Source organism: Amblyraja radiata, chromosome 6 (genome assembly GCF_010909765.2).
Source record: "Amblyraja radiata isolate CabotCenter1 chromosome 6, sAmbRad1.1.pri, whole genome shotgun sequence".
Taxonomy (NCBI): Eukaryota; Metazoa; Chordata; class Chondrichthyes; order Rajiformes; family Rajidae; genus Amblyraja; species Amblyraja radiata.
Window position 1 is genome coordinate 15,366,116 of NC_045961.1, and position 18,055 is coordinate 15,384,170.

The following is an 18,055-nucleotide window of genomic DNA, read 5'->3' on the forward strand; positions in this document are numbered from 1 at the left end:
GATATGAAAATAGTTGATATATAACATTAGAAATCGTGCTCAATGGTCAGTGGGTGGGAACATAATGGAAAAAGTCGCTTGATGGTCAACATTGGAAATAGCGTTTATCTAAAGCAATCGGTCGATGCGTTATTTGGCGGTGCGACCTAGTGAGGTATAGGTAGATCAAGTTCGTATCAGTTAAAAGTATTATTTTCCCGTTCCCCTGTTAAACAGGTAAATCCGCGAAAAGATGGGTGACTGGAGTTTCCTGGGAAACATTTTGGAAGAAGTTAACGAGCATTCTACCGTCATCGGGAGAGTATGGCTGACAGTTCTGTTCATCTTTCGCATCCTCATCCTTGGTACCGCTGCCGAGTTCGTGTGGGGGGATGAACAGTCAGACTTTGTGTGCAACACCCAGCAGCCGGGTTGCGAGAACGTGTGCTACGACCAAGCCTTCCCCATCTCCCACATCAGGCTGTGGGTCCTCCAGATCATTTTCGTCTCCACGCCGTCCCTGGTTTACGTTGGCCACGCGGTCCATCACGTCAGGATGGAGGAGAAGAGGAAAGAGAGGGAGGAAGACATGAACAGGCAAGAGGTGAACGAGGAGAAACTGCCTTTAGCCCCAGACGAATGCATCAAGGAGCCCACCAAAACAACCAAGAAGTTCCGCCTGGAGGGCACCTTACTTCGAACATACATCTGCCACATCATCTTCAAAACCATTTTTGAAGTTGGTTTTGTAGTTGGCCAGTATTTCCTCTATGGATTCCGCATTCTACCACTCTACCGCTGCGGTAGATGGCCTTGTCCCAACACCGTTGATTGTTTCGTGTCTAGGCCAACCGAGAAGACAGTGTTTGTCATATTCATGTTGGCAGTCGCTTCGGTATCTCTCTTCTTGAATTTCATCGAAATAACCCACCTGGGTTGGAAGAAGATCAGGTTTGCTTTTCGGAAGACTGGCCAGCAGCCGGTAGATTACCCGTCGCAGAAACTCTTCCACTCGATTAGCGTGTCTTCCGTGCAGAAGGTGAGAGGTTATAAACTGCTCGAAGAAGATAAGCCGATGACCCACTTTTACCCAATGCCAGAGCCTGTCAATCCAGCTCCCTTAATCGGCTACCAAGAAAAAGTCAAGAGCGTTGAGCCAGTGGGAGATATGATTAAAGTCTACACCGAGACGTTGCTCACCTACGAACAGCAAGACGACGCGGAGCCAGAACTCCAAGCTGGCGCAGAACCACAAGTGGACCCGGAATTTGTGGCGGAATCTGAACCTGCGCCTTTGGCAGAAGCGGAGGAAAACGGCGAGACCACGGAGCCGGAGCCACCGGCGGGAACGAGCGAAAGTCTACCAGCTACAAGACCCTTGAGCAGTTTAAGCAAAGCAAGTAGCCGAGCTCGGTCAGACGATTTAACAGTTTGAAATAATATTAGGTGAAAAATTAAGCTTGAAAACGGAGTATATAAAGTTTAAAATTTCACCACTTATGGGGTACTTTGGAAAGTCTTGGTAGCAGATAACATTGGTATTCAATGTATTTTAAAATAATTTAATATTCAATCTGTCACTATCCTAAATTGGTTAAGCGGATATAACAGATATTTACAGAGAAAGAGGATCCCGATATTTCAAGGTTCTTCTTTATTTAATATAAACATCTAAAACCCACATGAACTAACCATGCATTAATATCCAGGTATTTGGCTGCACTATGTCCAGACAAATGTGTACACAATTAATTGGTTTCAACAATAATGAAATATTTGGAATAATCATATGTTTCCAATCTCTGAAATTTAACTCTTAGACCCTTTCAATAAATTTTGACTCACAAATCCTGTCATTTCACCAACTTTCCAAGTGATAGGGGCGTGGCTGGGAGGTGGTAGATGATATCTACTGGTGTTCAATCTTGCTCCACTTTTAAGTAAAAACATTTTTTGGGGGGGATTGAGACGTTATGACACAAGTGTGTCTTCTTAAAAACTGAAACTCTTAGCCGCTGCAGGTTCTTAAATGCTGTACCTACATGGTTGAATGGTTATTAAATACATTGAAGTTTATCTTTTCAAGTTGTCCTCAAGGATGAATTGCAAAGTCATAAATATTTGAAGGCCACTAATCATACAACATCCATGAAGAACACAAGAACCAAAATGCCTAATATGGCATTGGGCTGATTAAACCAGGAAGATCAATCTGTGTAAATGCCTTTTTAAGTTTACAATCTGTAAAATACTTCAAAAGCTAAAATCCTAACACTTTGTAAGATCCTGAATGGGTTTGTTTTAATTTTTTAATGTGTGTAAATTTGTATGTTTTCATGAATCAAATTATGCTTCCCTGTATGGCTATGAATGTAGTGTTATGTTCGAATACGACCAGTCAATTGTTGATTACTCAGCTTAAATTTATCATTTAATGTCACGTACAATACCAGAGCTTCAAAGTTATTCAAGTTATTCAAAGCTCAAGAGAAGAAATCAAACACCCTTATAAAATCATTCAAAATTTCAATGCCCTGTGGACCATATTGTCAAAAGATTCCACTGGCATCAAAATCCCAAATCGTGTTTATTCCAGATAAGAGAACTGTTTGGAGGTAATATTCCACCTTCACCAAATGGTGTAGATGAGGACTTTCACTGAGAAATTAATTGTAGCAGATTATTTTTTTTTAAATGTGCACAACATTTAAACATACAAACCACTTGAAAATACATTCCAAATATGTGATGCAAAAAAAATCAAATGCATGCAGTAGAATAAATGTAAAATAACAAAGATTGAGGCCATGGTCAAGTAAATTAACGGGTTTATGCAGTAGACTCTTTAAAGCCGCAGAAAGTGTAGATATGTAGAATATTGAAATATATGGATTTTCAAGATATGAACACGAACTAAGAGAGATCACAGTTATGATTCTTTTGCAGGACTGAGTAAACCATTTTATAATTGTTTCTGAATTAGAAATGAAATATATTTCCGTTGCTTACTAATTCTCAACCGTAGAAGTAACCAGCAATATATCTGATTCACCAAATTCACTGCAGTAGTCGTGGAAATAAAATTGTGATAACTAAAGTTTTTCTTGGAATTTTGAGGAAAAAATATATTAATATGTTAATGCATTTTTGGTCTACTAACAACTGATCTTTAAATTAGCGTTTAGCTGATCACAGGAAAGACTGGAAAGTAGAGTACACCATGCATTCATCAATTCTTCTAGACAATAAATATTGCATTGCATACTTTTATGATGCATATAACAGATATCGTTAAAAAATGAAATACAACCTATCTACTGATAACAAAAGACACATATTAGTTTTCACATGTGATATTTGGACATGTTGGACCATAGAGTCGATGAAACAATAACTTTGCAAATAAATGTATTTGTTTTGCACTAATTGTGGTGAATTTCATTTGCAGATCTTTATTACCTTGCTTTGTTCAGTATTTCACATTAGTTTAATTTAAGAAAGGCTACATATATATATGTGTGTATCTATATATATATACATACATATATACACACACACATAAATATATATATACATACATGCATATACATATATATATACACACACGTAAACACACACATATATGTTTATACACACATACATATACATACATACATGCATGCATGCATGCATGCATATACCTTGTGGAAAATTTCAATGACAGATAATCTAATCTAATCACCATGAAGAAAGACAAGTGCATGGTTCACTAAACCACACATAGTCTGCCAACATTTGGAGTGCCTGCAGACAATTTTTAAAATTTCATGGGATATGCGATAACAAGTCAAGATGAGATGATCAGTCTGGGCAAACTCGCCACTGTAAGGAAATGAAAATGTGTGCAAATGCTATATTTGCTGTCATTATCCACCGCACTTCATTTTTTTCTGTGACAATGATTCTGATTTTATTGGAAGAAGTTGTTGTCATTACTGTCTCTTCTGACATTCAAATGTACTTTCATGGACACATTATATGAGGGTGGAGAACAGGAACAGAATAGACAAAATCAAAACTCTGATAAGGGATGCAGCAAAAATAGTTTGGGAAATAATAGAATGGTAAATTGGCTGTTCAATAGTGTTGTCCAATGGTTGGTACCAGGCACTATCTATCTATATATCTATAAGGATTTAGTAATATATAGAGCATCAATGCTCAACACTTTTGAGAGTGGTTAACCTTGACAATTCTTGAGGCCCACATGTATGAACACAGAGGTTCCAAACATTCATAGACTCGCCACTATCATTTTGAATCTGATACAAAATATAAACACGAACTACGAGGGATCTCAGTTTTGATTATTTTGCAGTACTGAGTAAACCACTTTATAATTGTTTCTTTACCACCACTTTCATTTTGAATCTGATGCAAAATTGTATTTCTCATGAAAATCAACAATAAAGAATCCCTTTTCTGGTTGTTTTCAGTAGTGACACGGGGAAATCTGAATGTTGAACGAGGCCAAACTTAGTTTGGACGAGGCATTCATAAGAAAGGAGGAAAAAAATCAACGGAGATTAATTTTAAATAATAATTTTTTAAATAACAAATGTATTTACATGTTTTCCAGTGTCTCTTTTGAAAATTGTTTAAATCTTTTTATAGTATTTAAATATATTTCAAAGATTGTGTGAATGACAATCAGTAATTTTGGGGCGTGGTTTAATTAACTCTCAAAGCAGTTCTGGGAGCAGGATGCTTTACATCGCTCTAGATATTGTCAATTCAGAGTTGAACATGGTGACCAGCTTGAGACTCCGCATTGATGAGAGGTGGGAAGAACATGATGTAAAAGACATGAGTAGTTCTCAACTCACTAGGGGTGGGAATGAAAACATCTGATTGTGGCCAATGGTTATAGAGGCGGCACGGTGGCACAGTGGTAGAGTTGCTGCCTTCCAGCGCTTGCAGACCCACTGACCCGGGTTCGATCCCGACTGCGGGTACTATCAGTACAGAGTTTGTACGTTCTCCCTGTGACCGCGTGGGTATTCTCCGAGATCTTTGGTTTCCTCCCACACTCCACATACGTACAGGTTTGTAGGTTAATTGGCTTGTGTTTGCATACTTGGTATAAGTGTAAATTGTCCCTACGTTTAGGATAGTGATAATATGTGGGGATTGCTGGTCAGCGCGGACTCGGTGGGCTGAAGGGATTTTCAGTGCTGTATCTCTAATATAAAAAAAAAAACATATGTTTTTCACTATTAATGTAGGAAATATAATTTCAAGTTACAGATGATAGAAATCATGGAAATTTCAAGAAGGAATTGGTTTAAGAAAAGCATGAACATAGATAACATTAATAGATAAGAATAAATAATGATAGGAGATAAATGTACAAAAAGGCTCTTGTTGTGGTCAGATGATTCAGTTGCCTAATAACAGCTGAGAGAAACTTTCCCTGAATCTGGAGGTGTGTGTTTTTACACTTCAATACCTTTTGCCTGATGGGGGAGGGGAGAAGAGGGAGCGGCCAGGGTGTGACACGTCCATGCTGCTAGCCTTGCTGAGGCAGCGTGAGGTATAAATGGAATCTATAGAAGGGAAGTTGGTTTGTGTGATAGTCTGGGCTGCATCCAACACTCGCTGCAAGTTCATGTGGTCTTGGTTGGAGCTGTTCCCAAACAATGCTGTGATGCATCCTGATAAAAAGCTTTCTACGGCGCATCTGTAGAATTTGGTGAGAGTTCCTTCTTCCTCCCCCCACCCCCTCATGTCGGGTGCCCATTTGTTCTCGGTGACGCGGCCGGTCCAGTTCGGCCTGACCTTGTCTCAGCCCGTCTGAACCCCGAGGCTCTGTCCTCGGCCTGACTCCATGCAAAGCTCCATCTCGACCTCGGGGCTCCTTCCTCACCCATCTTGATTCGACCACCTCGCTCCATGCCTGCTTCTCTGTAAGCCGCAGTGGTCAAGTTCGGCCTGCTCCCCGGGAGTGTCCAAACCCGCGGGGTGCGTCCCTGCCCTCTGCCCACTGGGAGTGTCCCGGTCCACTGCTCGCCAGGAGTGTTTAAAGAAAGAAGGATAGAATGGGTGGATGGTTCTCAAAAATTACAGCAGAATCATGATCAGTTGAGCAAGTGGGCTGAGGAATTTAATGCAGATAAGTGCGACGTGTTGCATTTCGGGAAGTCAAACCTGTGCCGAACCACAACAGTGAATGGCAGGGCCGTGTGGAGTATTATAGAGCAGAGGAATCTAGGACTGCAGTTACATAGTTCCTTGAAAGTAGCATCACAGGTAGATAGGGTGGTGAAGTAGGCTTTTGGTACATTGGCATTCATCCATCAAGGTATTGAGAAGTTGGGATGTTATATAATTGCACAAGACATTAGTGAGGTCATATTGTGTTCAGTTTTGGTCACTCTGCTATAGAAAATATATTGTTCAATTGGAAACAGAGCAGACAAGATTTACAAGGACGTTGCCAGTACTTGAGGGCCTTAACTAGGAAGAGGTTGGGCAGGCTAGGACTTTATTCCTGGGAAGGTAATGGAGATATACTGGAGGGTTCATCTGCTGAGGTGGTATAGGTGGAGCTGAGAAATCAAAAAGGCACTCTAGTTTGATTGAACTATAGGCCCCCCAATAGCAAGCGGGAGATAGAAGAACAGATACAGTATGTAGACATTTTACCAAAATATGTCAAAGCAACAGGGTTGTCTTTGTGGGTGATTTTAACTTTCCCAACATTGACTGGGTCGTGCTCAGTGCCTAAGGCGTTTACGCAGGGCAGAATTTGTGAGGTATATCTAAGCGGGCTTCGTGAAACAGTGTTTGGATAGTCCAATCTGAGAAGGGAATATTTTGGACTTTGTGTTGGGAAATGAGCCTAGCCAATTGACCATTGTTAAGAGTTGATGAGCATTTTGGGATAGTGATCACAACTCCATAAGTTTTAAGATAGTTCTGAAGAGAGAGCTGACTGGACCTTGGGGGAAGATGCTAATCTGGAGTACGGCAAACTACAATGTTGTCACACAGGAGCTCGTGAAATTACTCTGGTGACAAATAGTATTGGGTAAGTCCACATGTGGGAGTTGTTTAAAGGCCATTTAATCGATGTGCAGAACTGGCATTTTCCAGTAAGCAGGAGGTATAAGGATGGCAAAGTAAGGATACCTTCAATGACCAGAAAGGTTGTAGATTTGGTCAAAATGAAATAGAAAATGCATGCAAGGTTTACGAGGTTGGAAGCCAACAGGGCATTTTAAAGAATATAAAGAAAAGAAGAAATAAATTGTGGGCGATTAGAAGGGCCAAAAAGGGCCACAAAATGGCTTGAGGCAGATTAAATAAAATCCCGAAGCTTATTCTATCTACATTAAAAACAAGATGATAACCAGGGAGAAGGTAGGACTGCTCAAGGATAAAGGAGGGGAATTGTGCTTAGATGCTTGTGGATGCAGGCAATGTATCAAACAAGTGCTTTGCATCTATTTTCACCAAGGAGAAGACAAGGAGGACAATGAGATCAATGTGGAGAATACTAGCATGCAAAGGCAATTTGAGATTAAGAAAGAAGAGGTGTTGGGGCTCTTGTAGAGCATTAAGGTGGATAAATACCAGGATGTTGGAATTTATCCCAGGTAATTGAGAAAGACACGAGAGGAGATGATGGAATCCTTGATGAAGATCTTTGCGTCTTCGCCAGCCACAAGCGAGATCCTGGAAGACTGGAGAGGAGCTAATGTTGCTGCTTTATTTAAGAAGGAAAGTAGAGTGAATCTAGAGATTGAAGGCTGGTTACTCCCATGTCAATGACAGGGAAACTATTGGAGTGGATTCTTTAGGATTGAATTTACTCCCATTTGGAAGAGAATTGGTTAATTAGGGATAGTGAAACATGGCTTTGTACATGGCAGGTCATGTCTTACTAACTTTATCATATTTTTGAGGAGGTGTCAAAGGTGATGGACTTTGTCCATTGATTTATTAAGGCATTTGATAAAGTCCTTCATGGTAGGCTGATCCAGAAAATGAAGATGCATGGAATTACTAATGACTTGGTCTTATGGATTCAGGACTGACTTATTGATAGAAGACAGCGGGTTGTGATGGAAGGAAAATATTCAAACTGAAAGTCTGACCAGTGGAGTTCTGTAGGGATCTGCGCCGAGACCACTGCTGTTTGTGGTATATCTTAATGACTAGTAAATTTGCAGATGATAAAAAGATTGCTGAGGTCACAGGCTGTCAAAGTAGACCGCCTCAGAATATAGTTCAGCCTCAGAAATGTGCAGAGAAAGGGTAGATGGAGTTTAATCCGAGCAATTGTAAGCTGTTGTACTTTGGGAGGTCAAATGTAAAGGGAAAATATACAATTAATGGCAATGACCCTTAACAGCATTGAGGTATAGAGGGATTATGGGGTCTAAGTAAATATAACTCCTTGAAAATGGCCTCATCAGTAGATAGAGTCGTAAAGAAAGCATATGGTATGCTTACTTTCATACAGTTGGAGCATTCAGTATAAGAGTCAGGAGATCATGGTGTAACCTTATAGGACTACCTTTGGAGTATTGTGTTCATTTTTAGTTGTCCCATGACAGGAGAGACGTGGAAGCTTTGGAAAGGGTGCAGAGGAGGTTTGCCACATTGATGACTGGATTAGGGGTATTCGCAGCAGGGAGACGTTGGCCAGAAGATAGACACAGAATGCTGGAGTAATTCAGCTGGACAGGTAGCATCTCTGGATAGAAGGAATGGATGATGTTTCGGATCGAGGCCTTTCTTCGGACTTTGTCAGTCTGAAGAAAGGTCTCGACCCGAAACATCACCCATTCCTTCTATCCAGAGAGGTCCAGAGATCCCGTTCAGCGTTTTATATCCATCGTCGGTGTAAACAACGATAAATATGCTTCTTCCTACATATTGGACAGAGTTGGATTGTTTTCTTTAGAATGCCGGAAGTTGGGGGATTACCAGATAGAAATATATAATATTATGAGCAGCAGAGATGGATAGACAGCCAGAATATTTTCCCCATGATGGAAAAATCACACATGAACATAAGGTGCGAAGGGCAAAGTTTCAAGGAAATGTGCAGGACAATTTTCATATTCGGTGAGTGCCTTGGTGGTGGTGGAGGCAGATACAATAGCGGCTTTGAAAAAAGGTGGAAGTTGATAAATAGAGAAACAAACAGAAGGAAAGAAGGATGAGAAAGGATAATGGAAAGAAATGTTGATACGATGAGAAAAAGGTAGCATGGGATGGATTGGATGGAGAAATTGGGAAAGGAAAATGAAGTAGAAATTATTGAAGAAAACGGGAAGAAACATTGTTTGGAAGACAGAAAAAAAGAGAAAGACGAGGAAAAGAAGAAACGATGAATGAATGAGAAGTAAATGCAAAGTAACAACAATAAAAAATTGCAGCAAGGAAAGAAAGAGAAGTAAAGAAACAAGAGAAAAATGACAGGTGAGAAGTAAGAGAGACACAAAAGATAAAAGAAAAAAGTGAATGATAAAGGAAAATAAATAGAGAAATATAAAAATAAGAATAAACAAAAAGAAAGGAAACTGATAGCAGGAAAACTAGAACAGTAAAAAGTGCAATAAAAATAGATAGAGCGGAAACAAATCAAAAGACTATAATATAATATAGAACAGTACAGCACAGAACAGGCCCTTCGGCCCACAATGTCTATACTGGACATGTTGCCAAGACCATCCAATATCTCCCTGGACATAAGCCATATCCCTTCATGCCCTGCATATCCATGTACCTATCCAAAGGTCTCTTAAATGACAATATTGTATCTGTCTCAACGACCAACCCCATTAGTGTGTTCGAGGCACTCACTACACTCTGAAAAAAAGTTGCCCCTCACATCTGCTTTGAACTTGCTCCTTTCACCTTAAATCTATGCCCACTAGTGTTTGATTTTTCCATCCTAGGAAATGGTTCTGACTGTCTACCTTATCTGTGCTTGTCATAATTGTATATACTTCTATCAGGTCTCTCTGCAATCTCCGGCGTTCCAGAGAAAACAATCCAAGTCTGTCTAACTTCTCCCTGTAGCTCATACCGTCTAATCCAGGCATCACTCTGGTAAAGGCATCATTCTGATAATAATGGATGCTTGTCATAGGCAGAGATATTTAGTGTGGGAGTTGGAACATCTTAATGTAGACACAAAATGCTGGAGTAACTCAGCGGTTGAGGCAGAATCTCTGGAGAGAAGGAATGGGCGACTTTTCGGGTCGAGATCCTTCTTCTGAATGATCTGACACATTAGTTAAGGCTGGGTTTATTATAATTGGAATTAAACAAATTGATCCAGTCAAGGGAACAAACTCACAAGGGCCAGGTGCTGCCACCTACTGAGGAAACAGGGTAACTGCCGGGGCGCAAGTGAGGTTAAAAACAATGGGGATCATACTGTCTTACCTCAAAGAGGTGAGACACTGCTGGGTGCTCTGTTTTACAGAGACATTGCTCACACCTGACATACCTGACCTTGCCTTTCAGCCCGATGGGCTTCTCACTAGTCATTGGGCAATGTTAGAGGCTTTCTAATCAATACCTCGTGGTATGTTGGAAAGAACGGCAGATGCTGGTATTCCGTAGATGGACCCAAAATGCTGGAATAACTCAGCTGGGCAAGTCAGCATCTCTAGATATAAGGTATGGATGACCACCAGGGGCGCCGGGGAGATGGCAGCCTTGCCGGCAGTCTGTTCGTTTTTTCTTTTTTTTGTTATTTTTAATTTGTTAAAAGTTTTGTTTTAATGTTCTGCGGTTTGTTTTATGTGGGGGGAGGGGGTCGGGGGAATTTTTTTGTCAAGTTCCTACCTTCCCGGAGATGTGATCAATTTTCGGATCACATTCTCCGGGCTCTGCGGCCTACCATCGCTGGAGCTGGGAGCCGCCTCGGACTGTCGTGAGCCCCACCGCGGTGCGTGGACTTAACATCGGAGCGGATCCCTTGCATGGGATCGCTCCCACTGCGACCACCGTGAACTTACCAACAAGGGCTCGCAGTCTCGGGTGAGGCTGAGTCTGGAGCTCCAACGTCGCAGAATGTTCACCAGCTCCGACGCGAGGTTTGATCGCCCGGCGCGGGGGAACTGACAATCCCCCCGACGCGGGAGCGGATCACCTCGACTCGGAGGGCCTGAAATGCTGCTGGCTACGGGAGTCAAGATCATCCCGTCAACGGAGGGCTCGAGGCCCCCGACCGAGGAAGAACAAAGAGTAGAGGATTGAACTTTATTTCACCTTCCATCACTGTGAGGAATGTGTAGGAGTCACTGTGGTGGATATTCATGTTAAAATGTGTTTTTGAGTGATCCGTTGCTTTTAATTGTATGACTGACCTGGCCAATGAAATTTGTCATATGTTGCAAAACGTACTTGGCGAATAAAGTGTGATTCTGATTCTGATGACGTTTCGGGTCGAGACCCTTCTTCAGACTCTATGTGAATACCTGGTGGTGTTCAGACGTAACAGTCCTGGGGAGCTCATGCTGGAATATCTGGCTGTGAAGTGCCGTTGCTACTACCTGCCGAGGGAATTCACATCAGCGCTATCGTGACAGCAGTCTACATCCCCCCCCCCCCATGCAGACGTCAAGCTTGCTCTGAGCGAACTGTACTCCACTATCAACAGCCTCGAGATGAAACACCCCAGAAGCCCTGGTCATTGTAGGCGGCGTCTTCAATCAGGCCAACCTCAGGAGCGTACTACTAAAGTACCACCAGCATGCCTCTTGTCCCACCAGGGGCCAGAACACCCTTGACCACTGCTAACATCAATAAACAATGCCGACCGCTCTGTCCTTCAACTACATTTCATGAGATCTGATCACCTAGCTGTGATTGTGCTCCCTGCCTGCAAACAAAAAGTGCGTATCAAGGAGGAGTATCTGGTACAGAGAGTGGTGAAATGTTGGTCAACGGACATGGGTGACATCTACGCGACTGCTTTGAATCAGTGGACTGGTCCATATTCAGGAATTCCGCAGCTAACCTGAATGAATGCACCACTGCCTTGACTGAATTCACCAGCCCTGTGTGCCAATCCGAGTGTTCCCCAAACGGAAACCACGGATGAACCGTGAGGTACATTCACGAGTGAAGGCCAGGTCCACTGTATACAAATCAAACGATCCCGAGCGATACAAGGAGGCCCACTATGATCTCCGAATAGTCATCAAGGATGTCAGGAGACAATACCGGGACAAACCTGAGTCCCAGTATAATCATTCTGACATGGAAAATGTGGCAAGTTCTGAAGGTTATAACTGGTTGCGAACTGAAGTCAGATGATAGTGCGGCGTAATCCGATGAATTTAATGCTTTCTAATCTTGCTGTGAGCAGAAGGCCAAGGGGCAATGACATGCATCCCATCACACTTGAGTGTGCCTCTTCCTAGGGTCACAGAGGTTAGATCGGCCTTCCTGAGGGTGAACTCACAGAGAGCGGCTGGCCCAGACGGAGTCCCTGGCCACGTCCTTAGAAGCTGCATGGACCAACTAGCAGCTGTGTACATAGACATCATTAATCTCTCCTTACTTCGTTCTGAGATGCCCACCTGCTTCAAGAAGCCCACTATCATCCCGGTGCCAAAGAAAAGCAAGATCTCAAGCCTTATCCACCGGGTGGCGCCAGCAATGGCTGCCTCGCCAACAGTCTGTCTGCCCCTTCCTTCTTTGTGTTTTAATTATACGCGTTAAATGTATGTTTTCAGTGTTCTTTAGCTTGTTTTATGTGGGGGGTGGGAAGGGGGAGTTGGAGGAAACTTTATCTAATCTATTACCTCGACGGAGATGCAATTTATTCCCATATCATATCTCCGTCCGCACTGCGTCCTAACATCGTGGTGTTGGCGGACTTTGCTGGAGACCGATTTTGAGAGCTCCACCGTGGGTGCCTGCGGACTTAACATCACGGAGCTTGCGGTCCCTTTGCCAGTGCTTGCGGACTTTAACATTGCGGAGCCCACAGTCTCTGGTCAGAGACCGATTTCGGGAACTCCAATACGCAGGAGCTTCGACCGCCCCGACGCGGGAGCTTCGATTGCCCCAGCACCAAGGCTTCGACCATAGGCTGCGGGACTTCGATCGCCCCGACGGATGGTTCGACTGCCCCGACCAAGGGAGAATAAAAGAGGAAGGAGATTGGACCTTCCATCACAGTGAGGAATGTGGGGAATCCGCTGTGGTGAATGTTTATGTTAACTTTTATGAAGTTGTGTGTTTTGTTGCTTTTTTTTGTATGGCTGTATGGTAACTTGCATATCACTGTACCTTAATTGGTACACGTGACAATAAAAGACCTTTGAAACCTTTAATGACTATCATCCAGTGGCCTTGACATCCATCATCCTGAAATGCTTTGAGAAGATAGTTATGGAACATATTAAATCCAGCCTACCAAGCAGACTTGACCCACTGCAGTTCACCTACCGCCACAACAGGTCAACGGACGATGCCATGACCATGGCCCAACACTCATCCCTGGAATATCGCTCCCATCCAAGTTCATCACCAAACTCATGGAATTTGGAGTTAGAACTCATCTCTACAACTGGATCCTCGACTTCCTGACGAACAGACCCCAATCAGTGAGGATAGAGGACAAATCATCCTCTACAAACTTTAACACTGGTGCTCTGCAAGGATGTGTTCACAGCCCCCTTCTTTACTCCTTGTACACCCACGTCTGTGCAGCCAACTACAAATCTAATTCAATTTACAAATTCACAGATGACACCACCATTGTGGGCAGGATATCAAATAATGATGAGACGGAGTACAGGAAGGAGGTCCAGAACCTTGTGACCTGGTGTCGAGACAACAACCTTTCTCTCAATGTCAGCATGACAATGGAGATAGTGATGGACTTCAGGAAGTGAAGCGGTTCACATACCCCAGTTTGCATTGATGGCGCCAAAGTAGAGATGGTTGAAAACTTCTAATTCCTTGGAGTCAATATCACCAACAACGTCTCTTGGATCACCCATATTGAAGCAACCACCCAGAACGCACACAGCGCCTCAACTTCCTTAGAAGGTTTAGGAAGTTCAGCATGTCCCCAACAACTCTCACCAACTTCTACAGATGCGCCATAGAAAGCATTTTATCAGGATGCATCACAGCATATTTTGGGAACAGCTCCATCCAAAACCACAAGAAGTTGCAGACACAGCCCAGAGTATCACACAAACCAATCTCCCTTTCATTGACTCCATTTATACCTCACGCTGCCTCGGTAAGGCCAGCAGCATAATCAAGGACGAGTCGCACCCTAGCCACTCTCTCTTCTCCCCTCTTCACAGCTTTTATCAGGCAACTGAACCATTATATCAACAACTAGAAAGCCGTATTAAGCTACTATCTACCTCATTGGAGATCCTCGGACTATGTTTGATCTGACTTTACAGCACTTAATCTTGCACTAAACATAATTTGCTTTATTATGTATCAGTACACTGTGGATGGCCTGATTTTAATCATGTATTGTCTTTCTGCTGACTGGATAGCACGCAACAAAAGCTTTCACTGTACCTCGGTACATGTGACAATAAACGAAACTGAACTAAACTAAATGTTATCTTCTGTCAGAATTTGCCATGGGATGAAAGCCATTTCGAGATATAGAGTTACATAGCATGGAAACAGGCCGCTTGGCCCAACTTGCCCATGCTGACCGAGATGCCCCATTTACACTAGCCCTACCTTCCTGCATTTGGCCCATGTCCCTCTAAATCTTTCCTGTCCATTGTACCTGTCCAAACACGTATTAAGTATTGTTATACGTGCCCCAATTACCTCTGGCAGCTCATTCCATATACCTACCACCCTCGATGTGAAAACATTCCCCCTTAGGCCCCTATGAAATCTTTCACCTCTCACTATAAACCTATTTTGTCTCGATCTTGATGCACCAACTCTGTTTGAGACTGTGCATCTACCCTATCTATCCCCAACATGATCTTATACACCTCTATTAGATCACCTCTCATCCTCCTGCACTTCAAGGAATAGTGCTAGCCTACCCAACTTCTGACAGCTCAGGGCCCCAATTCCTGGCAACATGCTCGTTAAAGAAATGTCTCCCCGTCTTGGTATTGAACCCTGGTCTCCCGTGTGACAGGCCTGGACACTAACCACTAAACTAACGAGGAACTGACTCTGGAGAACAGTACAGTTAGTAATTGCGAACCTACTGATATTGCACGGTCAGCATGGACAAGCTCATTCGGGCATGTGGTACTAGTGTAGTTGGGGCATGTTAGTTGGTGTGGGCAAGTTGGGCCGAAGGGCCCTTTTCCACACTGTATCACTATGACTCTATTCAAAATGGAACATCTCGAGATTCATTCTGAATTCAGAGTGCTGTTAACATGGCAATGCAGTAGACAATTTAAAAACTGCTGCCAGTCTGGAAGCCATTTGGATAGGTTGATTGCTTTGATTTTTTTGTAGATAGGATTATATCAGTGGTCTCTATCACCTTTTATAGATTTTATGTGGAATCTGGATGAGTACCTCCAATGCAGTTCCATAATGCCCAATGACTTCTGGCAACTGTGATCATCCAAGTTTCTGATACACAAAACTTATTTTTGCAGTAGGTGAGAGCCAAGTGGGTCAAATTTCACAGAAATGAACTTGCATGCTAATTTTTATGGTTAACTTTCCCAAACACTTGATCATTTCAACTATTGACACAAAACAGCAGAAATGATTTCACATTTAGAGTCATAGAATCATACAGCATGGAAACAGGCCCTACAGCCCAACTTGTCCACACCGACCTACATGCCTCATCTACACTAGTCCCACCTGCCCGAATGAGTTTGTCCATGCTGACTGTGCAATATCAGTAGGTTCGCAATCTCAACCTGCATTTGGCCCATGTCCTTCTCAGCCTATCCTATCAATATTTCCCCTTAACTGAGTATGAACGTGTGCTTATCACTACATTGGGATATGGTTTTTATTAGGATGCAGGCTTTTTTTATAAGAGCCTTGAGATGTGAGATTACCTCAAATGTACTTCATAATTATTGGACACAGAGTGGTTACATCATGGAAAGCAGCCAATTGGCATATCAATTAAAAGAGATTGTCTAATTTCTCCGCTTTCATTCCACATCTCTACAAAAGCCCCTTTTGGAATCTGTCTTCACTTCCACGCTTGCCAACGGTTTCCAGATCCTCACCACATACTGCACAGGGAAATGTTCCTCTGGTTATTCTTGTTGCTTTTGCCACACAATTTCATTTTACATCACTTAGTTCTTGACCCACTGCCAATGGAAACAATTTCTCTCTACTGGTTCATGACTACAAATAGATCTCCCCGGTCTCTTCAGAATTCTCTGCAGCCTTCTTGGTTCCAAGAACATTCCATATTCTCCATAACTAATAACTGTCCCTCCATCCTAGAATAATTATAAGAAATCTTTTACCTGATTTACTGCAATTGGAGGACTTTGGGATTGCGAGAGCATTTACAAAAACACAAAATATATTCCAATTGTGCTTTAATACTACAGGTATTTTGATACAGATAAAATGTTTGGCTATGACATTACATTACGATTGAACTCAAAATATTTAAACTGCATGTTAACTCATTGCAATAAACTACATACTAACTTGAAGTGTGTGAAAACTTCCTTTAAATTGCAGTATATTAGCTATATATATTTGCTGTTTTTAAAGGGTTTAAAATGATTTGATTTAAAGCTGTACAAATCAAAGAGAAAATCTGCAGTGGGAAACTGGATATATATTCAGAGAATATAATAGAATAAGAAATGATCTAGGATAAATAAAATAGGAAAAATCTTGATGGGTGGTAAAAATATATAATTTTTAAAGGGCAAGATTTTTTTAAGCAATAATGGATCAAGTAAAAGGATGAACATTCCGAATGAATAAAGTAGAGAGAGGAAATAATGAATGAGAACTAGAAGGTATGTTATGTTTGTCAGCTAAATAACTCCAATGAAAACATGTAAGATGAGAAAGAAAGTTAAAAGGAAGATATAATGTGCAAAAAACGACCATCAGAAGAGAACACCCAACATATAAGTTAATCTAAAACATTTATTTTGGCATGTTTAGCTTGGTTTAGCGTTACGGATCCAGGCCCTTCAGCCCACCGAGTCCGCAACGGCCAGCGATCACCGCACTTGAACACTATCCTGCACTCTGGACAATTTTTAAGCCAATTAACCCTCAAACCTGTATGTCTTTGGAGTGTGGGAGTAACCTGAACTTCTCGGAGAAAACCCATACAGGTCACAGGGAGAATGTACAAACTCCGTACAGACAAGCACCGTTAGCCAGGATTGTACCCAGATCTCTGGCGCTGCAAGCGCTGTAAGGCAGCAACTCTACCGCTGTGCCACCGTGCCGCCCATGTAATGTCACAAAGAGATGGGTGGCACCAATTAAGGACAGAGAGTATAATGCAAGGATAGTGGCAGAATACATAGTTGAATGGGCACGTTACCTTTGTCTTAAACAAGATGTTGCCATCATCTCAGTGGAGGGGGGGTGGTGGAGGAAATGTGTGGAATGAAAATTCACACAAGAAAGTTGAAAAGCAAATGAATTACAGATGCTAGAAATCTGAATGAAAAGCTTCAGACAACATAAAATGTAATCTATATGAACATGAGCAAGACCTTTCTTCTTCTTCTGTCGTATGTCTTTTAGACCTGCAGCTCCGTGGAGGCGAGCCAGGCCAACGTGTCATCGTCCAGGTCAATCAGACCTCGTTCACCATTCGGTGACCGGTGTTTGGGGCAACTGGTGACTATGTGCTCCACTGTCTGTGTTGGGTCCCCACACTCGCAGGAGGCGCTGTCCACGAGGCCCCACGTTTTCATCGCTACTTCATAGCGTCTGACGCCTGTCCTCAAATGGTTGAGGGTTGTCCACTGCTTTCGGGGCGCCTCAAGTCACGACGCCCCTTTGCCACGCAAGCCCAAGAGCTGCTCTGCACAACACCGGCTGACGCTTCCAAGGCTGCCTGGGTAAAGCAAGACCTTTGAGAAGG

General features: G+C 42.5%; 1 protein-coding gene across 1 annotated transcript; it reads left to right on the top strand.

Moving 5' to 3' along the window:
• Positions 1 to 229: 229 nt before the first annotated feature.
• Positions 230 to 3,405, top strand: gja8 (gap junction protein alpha 8). The gene has a single exon (XM_033022217.1). The coding sequence runs from the start codon at positions 233 to 235 to the stop codon at positions 1,412 to 1,414; it is 1,182 nt and encodes a 393-aa protein (XP_032878108.1). The 5' UTR covers positions 230 to 232; the 3' UTR covers positions 1,415 to 3,405.
• Positions 3,406 to 18,055: the final 14,650 nt, after the last annotated feature.